The following is a 10,920-nucleotide window of genomic DNA, read 5'->3' on the forward strand; positions in this document are numbered from 1 at the left end:
CTATCAATCAGTTTCCCACAAAGCCCCCAGCCTTGCTCCCACCCCCGGACCTGGGCAGATGTGTGTGTGTGTGTGTGTGGGGGGGCGGTTTGCTTCAGTTCTCTGTTTTTGGCCTGGCCGCACCCATCTCCTGTGCAGCCTTCCCCTCCTGTGCTCGGACCCAGGGGCCGACAGCTGGTCTGGGGGGACTGGAGGAGGAAATGTGGGCATGCTGAGTGTCACAATAGGACAGGCTTTGTCCAGGGGCCATGGTGAGTCTCCACTGACCTTGGAATGGAGTGACTGGGGACAACTGAGGGGAGGCAGCTTCCTTCCCTCTCTAGGCTGCAGGGTTGTAATGTGTCCTTTGTTGGTCTGGGCCCCGGGAGACTGCCCCGAAGGGAGAGACTCGAGGCTGTTCCCTCCCTCCCGGACAAAATGGCGCATGCTTTTCCTGTTTAAACAGGGCACAGTTGTGAAGAGCCCTGACTCCGCACACACCAGGGCCCGGCAACGGCTGCAATAAATCAATAGGAAAATAGAAGCTGCCAGTTAGACTAAACAAGTGCATTTGCAAAGACAGCTAGCCCTCATTAATCACTCTGACAGTCCTAAAAACACATTTCCCCTTTAATGACTGTATTTGGATAATCAGTGCTTTTTCCTCCTCAGTCAGAGTTTGAGTAACAGACAGCTGGTGTTATTACAGCCATTGGGGAGGGAGGGCTGGGATTAGGGTCTACGGAGAGCCATCCACTGGAGGTCTCCTCAAACCGGGTTGGCTGCAAAGCTGTTGTTACACAATAATGAGGGGGAGCTTTGTATCGCCATTGACGGCTCCCGGGCGGCCATGTGCGAGTTCCCCCCAAACCTCGACACCCACCTGCATTATGTGAGCACAAAAGCCTCATGTTGGGTTTTATGAGCTTTGGCAGATTTAGCCCGGGCTGGGGAGGCAGGAGTTTCTCTGGCAGCGAGGTAAGAAGATGGGTCGATGTGATTTGGCTTTGTTTCCTTTAGGTGACTTTGGCTTTCCGGAGAAAGTTTGAAACCCAGCACATTCCTCTTTATAAATGATGTAACACATTAATGCACAGCACATTATGAAAATGGTAATTCAAACCCATAGTGCTCCAAATTAAACCATACATTATCGGATGCACTCAACCATCTATTTTGCAAAAAGACAGGATGAATGAAATCAAATCAAACAGAAAACTGGAGAGCAGCTTCCCCTACAGAATGATTAATAAAGTGCAGAGCCTCAGGATTATTGCAAGACGAATTCCACGGTAACCCAGACATACATCAGGCAGGAGTTAGCTCATATATTGAGAGACACGTCACAGTGTGCTGGGTAGGGCAAGGCAATTATGGTGGCCCCAGCCTCCCCCTTCGGCTGCGGATTTCTCAGGAGGTGGGTTTGTGGGGGGGGGGGGACGATGACTGGCAAGTTAAAAACCGAACACCACGCTGTTCTGTTTGTGTCAAACCTGTATCCGAGAGCGAGCCTCTCCTCCCTCTCCTCCCACTGCTGCCCACGAGGCCACAAAAATAACCAGGCAAGAGGTGTGAAAATCTGACCCGGAGCCAGGAACGTCCAGTGTCTCAAGTTCCAGCTCCGAGCTTCCACCCTTCCTGGTGCCTTGGGAACACAGGCCCCATTTCTGGCGCCTGGGAGAGATTAGGAGGAAGAGGGGGGAGGAGGGCTAGGAAGAGAAGGAGGTGGAGAAATAGAAGGTGGAGGTGATTCTTGAAGAAAAGAGTTGCTGGATGAATTAATTATGCAAATAAGCAGTTGGTGGGGAGTATTATCTCTATTAAAACAGCAACTTTGTTTAATGAGAATTTAGCTATTGAAAGTAACCAACTCTCCACCAGCTAATTAAAACAGCCACGTTTCCTAGGAACTGGCACCCATTTCTGGTGAGCAGGGCTGACATTTCAGGGTGAGAACTGGGCCACTCCAGACTACCCTGCTTGCCCTTTGATGTCACAATGGTAGCTGGGGACAGCCCATTCCAACTAGGCACACAGCATCCTTCCCAGTCTGCAAAGACCACCAATATATTTTCTGGGGAAACTCAATAGTCTGAGAGGTTTCTAAGCTCCAGGTGAGCCAAGCAGCTCTAGAAACGTCACTTTTGCTATACAGAGAGTTCACTCTTCGAGACAGCGAATCTATTTCTTTCTCTATCCCAACAAGAGGAACTTAGCTAGGGAGGTCTGGAGACCGCAAAGTTTAAGAAAGAGAAAAGTTCAAGTCTTCCTGCAGAGGGAGCAATTTCCAGCAGTTTTAGCAGGCATTAAAAAAAAAAGGTATCTGAAGGAAAGGGAAGGACTTGAGAGGAAGGGAAGATAGGAAATAACCAACAGCAAACAAAACAACAGAGAGAAAGAAAAAAACAAAGCTACTCGTAACATTTCAGGGCTTTTAAAGATTCTGGCCAATTTGAACTTTGAGAACTCGGAGAACGATAATTCCCCAGGAAGACCCTGAGCTGGTCCCAGGGCGGCTTCTCCAGCCCATTCTCCAGCCCTTCTCCCTGACTCCCCCTGCGGCCCCCACGTGCCCAAAGACACCAGCAGCCAAGGTGCCTTCCCCGGGGACACACGTAAGTTCTTACGGTGGCCAGCACTGACATTTTCTGCAGAAGCAGCCTGAGGTTCTCTTGATTAATGAAGGAATTTTGTCCAGAAACAAAGATATAGTGGCAAAACTTCAAAAAACCGTAATCACCCCCCCCCCCAAACCATCTAACGTTGAGGTTTTGTCAAGTCCCGAGGCCCTCCTGCGATTCTCTAGCGGGGTGTGGCGTGGTCTCAAGCAACGCGGCGGGGCGGAGAGAGCATCCCTCCCACGCCGCCCTTCCGCACTTGACCTCGGGTCTACCGACGTTTCAGAGGCACGCAGTTCGCACCAACTGCGCGGTAAGTCGCAATCCTCACAGAAAAAGCCAAGCGAAACTACAGCACAACAACCGATCCCAAAGCGGCACGGGGCCAACGCGGAGAGCAGCCAGGAGGGGGCGAGGCAGCCCACTTTGAAGTGCGCCCAACAGGTGGCCAGGCGCGTCCCAGGTGCTGGAGGCCGAGAGCCCGCGCGCCCCGGCCGGGTGCCCCCAGAGCTGGCGGCCTTGGCGGCTCACCGCCGGGGATGGACGTGCAGGTGGCCCGTCCTCTCCTCCGGGCTCGCGGAGTCCCCGCGCAGTGGGGCGGTGCCCGGCCCTGGTCCCAGCATCCTGGTCAACGGCGCCCCATCCTCGCCTGTCCGAGGATGCCCAAGCCAGTGTCAGTCGTATGAGCTCAAGACAACAGGGACCGAGAGTGGCTTCAGAGTCCCGAGTAATCACCGCGCCTTCTCAGCAAAACCCCAAACCCTGTCCAGAGAAGTCTCTGGAGGCGCAAATGACTGGGGTCGACATCCCAGCGCTGGCCTTGGGGAGCCCCCAGGCCTTGCAAAACACCAGTCTCAGCAGGCGCATTTACTCTTTGATTTCAAGGTGTATAAAAGGCAGTCAAGAAGAGGAAATTATTCGCATTTCGAGTGGGAAGCGCGGAAGGCGTCGTCGGGGCTGGCATCCGTCACTCGTCTTTATGCCACTAGGTGGCGCCAGAGGCACGTCGACTTTGCATACCTGCAGGGCTTTGGGGCCTGTGCTGCCAGGAGCCTGAGCCCCGCGTCCTGGTTCCTTTCCCAGCCCCTTGTACCTCGACTCTTGGCCCAGAGGAGAAACCGCATCTACACACTCCCTCCACCCAGTCCCCAGGAAATGTCAAGGACTTTGAAGGGAGCCTGGGAGCTAAATAACCAAGTGGAAAAGAAAAAAAAAAAAACCATAAAGGCGGTTTTATGTTATTTGTAATGCGTTGGCAGAAGTTTTGTTTTTTTTCCTCCCCCACCCCTTTCTTGAGGAAAGGCATTAAACTCGACCTTGAACGGAAATCTCAGAAGGAAACCATAAGGTATTTAAACAAGAATAAAAGAAGGACATCTGCTCAGGTGTCTGGAAGTGGGACAGTGGGTGAGGCAAGAGAGAAACACACCACGGTGTGAATATAGCCAAGTATTCCATTTATTAACAAAATAAGTCTTACCAAGGGAGAGCTCTATTCATCCCAAACAGGCCCCACAGCCCCCCCGCACTGCTGCATAAGACCAGGAGGGAGGGAAATTGTGGGGAGAAGACCCAGGGGTCCGAGTCTTCAATCCCAGTCACTGAGGGAGCCCACGGCCAACTTTGGGGATTCTGTTGGGTCAGGCCTGGGAGGGGGTGATGGGGCTACTGTGATCCGTGTACTCCCCGACTCCCCAGCTGTCCCCCAATGGAGCTACCAAGGTTGTATTGCCCTCTGATATGGCCACTGGTCTGCTTTGGAGGGATCTAGCAAGAATCACTGACCCTACCCCTACCATCAGGAGAGGGATCACTGCCCCAATAATGGAGAATAAAACAGGACTATCAATGCACTTTGCAAAATATAAAGAGCAAAGTTTCACACCAGCAGGGCCTCCTAGGACTTCTAATTGAATAAGATGAGCCCTACAGGTCCCCCACCTGCAGGCAGTGTGACTACCGGGTGTTTGGGGCCATGAAAAGTCTGGAAGGTAGAAAGGCTGTTCAGAGGCCACTTGGGCCTCTCTCTCAGGGGGAGCCTCCTGGTGGGGTCAGGGCTCTCAGTGCTCAGAGCAAGACAGAGGAGCAAGGCTCTAATTTTGGGGGCCAGGGTGCAGACCAAGGACCCCAGAAGGAGAGGGTTGCAGGGGACGAATCACAGAGCAGAGTTCTGGGTCAACAGAACACAAGACCTCTTGCCACCAAGGCGGATCCCTGCACCCCCCAAACACGTTACAAAAAATATCTCCTCTCTGTTACTTGTACAAAGGATAAAACAGAACCTCAAATGTAAGGAAACAAGAAGAAATGAAGGGGAAAGAGGGAAAAAGAGAAGGGGGAAATGTAGTCTTAACGGTTAGGAAGCATGCAAGAAACTCCCCAGGAAGGGAAAACAAATAGAAGAACCCCAGAACCCCAACACTCCCTCCTCCCCCTAAAACCAAACCAATCAAAAAAAAAAAAAAAAAAAAAAAAAAAAAAAAAAAAAAAAAAAAAAAAGAAAAAAGAAAAAAGAAAGAAAAAAAACCAAGCAAAAGGAAAAAAAGAATCTTACATCTAAGAAAAAGAAAAAAAATAAAGGAAGAGGGGCGGGGAACATGTAGTTATTTGTGTGATTAATATTATTATTTGGGGAACACAGACTTTTTGCATACCATTGACTCGTGTGGGCCGTTAATGCACTTATATTCCCAGCTTGTAAGCTAACATTATAGTAAATAAATACACAGTCCGGTGGGGAGGGTCTGGGCGGGGGATCCCGGCAGGGACAAGCAGAAGTGGAGGTTGCAGCGGCGAGGCGGCAGGGGGGGGGGGGAGGGAGGGAGGCGGAGGGGGAAAGGAGAGGAGCGGCGGGTGGGTGCAAGAGCTGTGGTTACTGGTATCCCAGTGCGGAGGCTGAGGCTAGTCTCTGTCCGTACAGCGCATACGGTGAGTAGTAGGGTCCGGCTGTGGGGAGGGAGGGCACGGCCAGGCCCCCAGCTGTGGATAAGTGGCTCTTGCCATAGGGGTGGTACCGGCTTAGCCCCAAAGTGTGTGGACTCCGCAATGACAGCGACCCGGGGCTGCCGGGGGCGGTGGGCGGGGGGAGGTGCAGATGGCAGGAGGCGGCGGCCGCGGCGGCCGCGGCGGCGCTGCCCAGGCCCGAAGCCCCGGGGTAGGCGGCCAGAAGTTTCTCGGCGCCCGGCAGGGCCGTGTGAGTCCGTAGGTGGCTGAGCAGCTCCTCCGAGGTGGCGAAGCGCTTGTCACACGGCCCGCTGGCCGCCACCCAGTTGCAGCTGTGCGGCAGCGGTTCGTTCTGCAGCATGAAGCCGTAGGTGTAGAGCGGGTGGCCGGGGAGCGCGGCCTGGGCGGCGCTGGACGAGAGCGCAGCGGGCTGTAGCGGGTGCCCGGGGTACACCAGCGGGTAGCCCCCAGCCTTCAGGCCGGGCCCCGCGGGGTCGTGCGCGCTGCAGGTGGAGCAGCTGGAGCCGCCGAGGTGCGAGGCGCTGTGGTAACCTCCCAGGCAGTAGGGGTCGCGGCATAATCCCTGCAGGAAGGAGGGCGGGGAGGCCCCGGTGAGCGGGCTGGAGCTCGGGGGCTTGCCCGGTGGCAGGCCCAGGCCCCCCGACAGCTGGCCTCCCACCAGGCCAGACTTGCTAGGATCCAGGCCAGGCACGAACTGAGACGGGTAGCCGGCGTAGGCGCCCACGATGGAGCCGTGGTAGCCGATGCTGGAGGGTGGCAGCGGGAACACGGAGTGGCCCGGTTTGTAGGGGGACACCGGCGCCACGTGGCCGGCCCCCACCAGGGCCGAGGGCGGCTCGGACTTGCGCCCGGAGGCCCCAGCCTCCGCGCCACCCCCGTGTGCGCTGGGCTCCCCACCGCTGCCGCGGCTCACGGCCGCAGCCTCCGGGCTGGGCTTGGGCTCCTGGTCTTTCTTGTCCAGCTCCCCGCCGCCACCCCCGCCGCCGTTCTTGCAGTCAGAGTGGTGCGGGGAGCCGCCCCGGGAGCCACCAGGCGAGGAGGACGACGACGACGCAGAGACCGGCGCTCCATGCGGGGGGAAGGGCGTGCAGGCGGCGCTGGGGACCCTGAAGCCCGCCTTGTCTCCTGGGGACAGGGAGGACGAGGAAGAGGTGGAGGACACGGAGGAGGAACCGCCGTCTTTGCGGGAGTCGCCGCCGCCGGAGCCCTTGGAGTAGGGCTTGAAGCTGGACTTGTCCTCCGCAGGGGAGTCTCCTAGCTGCTTGAGGGCCGCAGACGCGGAGGCGGCGCCCGTGGAGGAGCGGCCGGGGTCCTTCTCCGGTCCCAGCCCGTTGGCCGCCGCCGCTACCGAGTTGAGCTTGGACGAGGGCGGCGGGTCCGGCTTGCCGATCTGCGAGCAAGTCTGGGCCAGCAGCGCCAATGGACTCTTCTTGGCGTCCAGCTGTGGGAGACAGCGGCAAGGGAAGGGAGAAGGGGGTGAGACCGGCAAACCGACGGAGCAAGCGGGGTGTCTGGGGAGCTGGGTGGGCGCGGAGAGCCCCGGCGGCGGCGGCGGCGCGACGGGACGGGAAGGCCTGGGGGAGAGGGTCTGAGAGCAAGGGCCGGGCGGGGCGGCGCAGCAGGCTGGAACTGCGCTCGCAGAGCCCGAGTGGGATCCCTCGTTCCCCCGGGTCCCAGAGCGCGGCTCAGGCCCGGGGAAATGGGGCAGGAGAAGTGGTCCACCAGAGGCCGCCGCGGGAGCAGGTGACTGGTCTGGAGTCGGGGCTGGGGGAGGGGCTGTGACTCGCCCCCTACCCTCTCATCTCCCCCTCCCCTGTGCCCAGGAGAAAACTTATTCCTTCAGTTTGGGGAACTTCGCTTGGGACGGGTTTCTGGCCGTGGCGCCGCGAGGTAGGAGCCGGGAGAAGCGCATTCTAAAGCTTGGGCTGCCGTTGGCGCTCTCCTAGTAGCCCCTCCCTCCCGGGGAGGGCACCCAGGGAAGTGGGAGGAAGAAAGACCTGGGATCGGGAGTGCCGGGGCGTAGTGCGCTCTAACCGGATGGGACAGAGGCGGAGTGGGACGGGGGCGATACGGAGTCAAAGAGACCAAACCGGTGTGTGTGTGGGAGGAGGGGTGGTGGAGCGGGGGAGGCAGGAAAGGAGAGATCATCTCTAGCCTGGAAACTGGGTGCCAGAGGAAAAGTAAAGGACCCAGTGGAGACTCCAAGAGCAAACCCAATCCAAAAGCAAACACATAGCTCCGAAAGGCGAGCGTGGAAGGGGAAACCTTCCACGGAGAAGCCTGGGGAGAACCCGGTGGACTCCGATCCCTGTTCCTTCGGTCCCTCCTCACCCCGTCCGCCGCCGTGGCAGGACCTGGGCGTCACACCGAGCCCCGGGGCGCAGGGAGTAGGGCCGCGGGCCCGGCCGTGGTGGGTGGAATGGGGCCGGCGCTGGGCGAGCAGCGACCAGGAGACTGACCTCAATGGGGCTGACGGGAGTGGAGGACAGCGGCTGCAGGTACTCCGGGTGCAGGAGGTGGCCGGTGTGAGCGCTCAGCATCTTCAGGACCCTGATAGGGAGCCGGTTCGCCTGGCGCAGGGGGTCCGCCGGGGGCAAGAGGGACACCGCCGCCGGCACCGCCGGCCTCTTCCCGCCGCCGCCGCTGCCGCTGCCGCTGCTTTCGGGTGTCCTTGGGTTAGATCCAGCGGGCGAATCGCTCATTTGGAGGAGGCAGCGCCACTGGGGGGGCGGGGAGGGAGGGGGAGCACCAGGGAGGCGAGCTCCCGGGGCGGGTGGGCTCGCTCCGCAGCGTCGAGCGCGGTGCAGCAGTCGCTGCGCCTCCACCCCTCCTCCACCGACGCCGCCGCCGCCGCCGCAGCCGCTAGCCCCGGCGAGCAACACAAAAACCTTCGCCTTCCCCGAGCCGCACGTCAAATAGCCGCGATCGGCAGCCACACTTCAAAGGGATCGCCGCGCCCGCCCAATCGCAGCTCTCGCCGGGACCCCGGGGCGGGGAGAGCGGCGGGCGGAGGCCGGCGCCGCCGGTGGGAGGGGAGAACCTTAAAGGGGCCTCGCCCGCGCGCCGCCGCAGCCTCGGCCTCTACCACCCGCCGTACTCCTCCCCTCCCCCCAGCCGGGCCGCCCTTGCCCCGGGGTCCCATAGAGGACGAGACTTCTCCAGGACCCTGGGCTCCGCGCCCTATCCTCCGCTGGCTTTCCTGTCTCCCTCCCCTCTCCCTTCACACCGCCGGGGGTGGTGCTGGCCGGGTCAGTCACCCGCCAGCCGAGTGTGTCTGGGGTGGGGCGGATTGGGGTGGGGCGGGGGGGGGGGTAGGGGCGCAAGGCGCTGGCTCCGTCGCAGCGGAGTCCCAGCCTCTCCCGGAGGCCGCCTAGGGGCGGGCCACGCCTCCAGAGCGCCAGCCTAGCTCGGCCCTGCTCCCGGCTCTGCTCCGGCTCAGCTCCGGCTCTGCTCCGGTCCAGCTCTCTTTCCCTAATTGGCTTCTCCCTGGTGTGCTCACTTGGAAGCGCCCGAGCCTTGGAGGCGTCCACGGCTCTCGGGACGCGGCGTCGCCGCTCCAACTACTTTGAGCCTGTCCTGTCCGAAGCCTGTAAGTTTGAGGACTCCCTTCCGGGGTGAGATGGTCGCGACGAAGCGCGGTGTCCTAGGCTGTGCCCACCGCCCGGACGCGCCTGGCGAGCCTTGCCTGCACACTGATTTATAGGTTCGGTCCCTGGGTGTGTTTCAGGTTTCTTACAGTGTCTGTTTAGAGGCGCACAATTCCCTCACTGCAGCGCGCCTAGCTGCTATTTTGGGGGGACCCAGGATCACTGGAGAGGCCAGTATCTCAGAGGAGGGGGGTGGGAATCTCTCTCTACGTGCTGCACGTCGATACAGACTCCAGAGTTGCGCCTTCCCGTCTTCTCTTCTCGTGGGGGAAAATGCACTAGCTTTTCCCAGGGAAATCTTGGAATAAAAACTTTTTGTTAAAAATAAGAATACCCTCCCCCTCCCTCCCCCCGCCTTTTAGATTAAGTGTGTATTGCCGGCTTCGCGCTTGGCAGAGATTTTAGAGAGTCATAAGTACTGACATTAAAGTTCCCGGTTGGCGGATCATCAGAAGGTGAAGCTGGTCCTTTGTGCGCCGGCCTCTAGGGAGACCACTTTCCCGTGCTCTCAGCGGCCAGTGGAGGCGCGCTGGTGTCGCTGCCTCCCTTCGAGTACCACTTTCTCAGACCCAATCCATCACGCTGATTGTCAGGCCTGTCACTCGGGGCATATTGCTCCGGGACTACCCCTCCCTGACTCTGCCGCGTTGATCTACGCCTTGAGACAACATGAGAACCCAAGATGGGGATAGGTGATTTCAGAGGGGTTCTCCAAACGGAAAGAAAGAACCCTCTCGGAAATAACAAATAGCAATCCCGGCCATTTATCATGCTCAGGAAAGGAGGCAGCAGGCACCACTCCCAGGCCATATCAATCATACACTAAACTAAATGTACTCCCTGCATCCCTGCTGTTTTTTGGGGTATGCATAGATCTCTTAGAAATTACACAGACTCTGCCTACCCCAGTTTTAATCCTGGTAAAGTCAGGTTGAAACCAATGCTAAGGGATGCCCGGGCTGTGAGGTGTCTTCCATATTGCAGCGAGAGGGGTGCAAGAAGGGGGGGGTGATCCCATCTATGTGGTGGTCTCTGCGGCCCCCCCCATGCCAGCCTTTGTGCTTTCTGACTTCACTGCCAATGCCAGTACCTCATTCAAAAGTCCATGGCAGAGCTGCTGCAACCTACAAGCCTGTTTGGCTTTGGGGAAATTGCTACCCAGACTGAGAACAGAAGAAAGCCTTACAGACTGGAAAAGGGTGGGCCTCCATAGGCACCCTGGAGGAGGATGAGCTGGGAAGAGAGGAGACCCAGGAGGCAGAGAGAGATGAAAGACTCCTTCTTGATTATTGTAACCAGCCCAGCTGCGAGAGCCAGCCAAAAAATCCTTCCAGGACCCAAGCAGATGTGTGCTAGGGATGATTAATGGGAAATCAGTTGGGAGCAAAGGGGAGGGGAAAGAGAAGAGGAATTTGGAAGGAAAAGAGGGGTAGGAGGCAGCAGAGAGGAGAGAGGGGAGAATAGAGGACGACAGAATATTTAGAGGAAAAGAGAAGGAAAAGGTAGTGAATGATTGAAAGGAAAGGAGAAAGGTGGGGATGAGGATAGAATGGCAGGTTCTGGGTGGGAGGTGAGCAGTTTGCCTTGGTAGTAATATATGGTCCTTAAACACACACGCACACGCACATGCCCACAAAACCCCACCCACATTCTTAGCTCACAGCAGTGATCACAGATAGGAACAGTGGACGCCTGACAGCACTGAGGCCAGA

The 10,920-nt window shown here is 58.2% G+C and overlaps 1 protein-coding gene across 1 annotated transcript; it reads right to left on the reverse strand.

Moving 5' to 3' along the window:
- Positions 1-5,450: 5,450 nt before the first annotated feature.
- On the reverse strand, positions 5,451-8,457 carry ZNF703 (zinc finger protein 703). Its single transcript, XM_032413264.1, has 2 exons — positions 8,021-8,457; positions 5,451-7,002 (listed from the first exon to the last, which is right to left on the reverse strand). The coding sequence occupies exons 1-2, from the start codon at positions 8,261-8,263 to the stop codon at positions 5,470-5,472; spliced, it is 1,776 nt and encodes a 591-aa protein (XP_032269155.1). The 5' UTR covers positions 8,264-8,457; the 3' UTR covers positions 5,451-5,469.
- Between the last annotated feature and the right edge of the window lie 2,463 nt (positions 8,458-10,920).

This window comes from Phoca vitulina, unplaced genomic scaffold (assembly GCF_004348235.1).
Source record: "Phoca vitulina isolate PV1807 unplaced genomic scaffold, GSC_HSeal_1.0 scaffold15, whole genome shotgun sequence".
Taxonomy (NCBI): domain Eukaryota; kingdom Metazoa; phylum Chordata; class Mammalia; order Carnivora; family Phocidae; genus Phoca; species Phoca vitulina.

Excerpts from the sequence above, each read along its gene's own strand:
- ZNF703 (XM_032413264.1), bottom strand. The coding sequence starts at position 8,263 with ATGAGCGATTCGCCCGCTGGATCTAACCCAAGGACACCCGAAAGCAGC. Across the intron at positions 7,003-8,020 it reads CTCCCGTCAGCCCCATTGAG|CTGGACGCCAAGAAGAGTCC; the intron begins GTCAGTCTCCTG and ends TGTCTCCCACAG.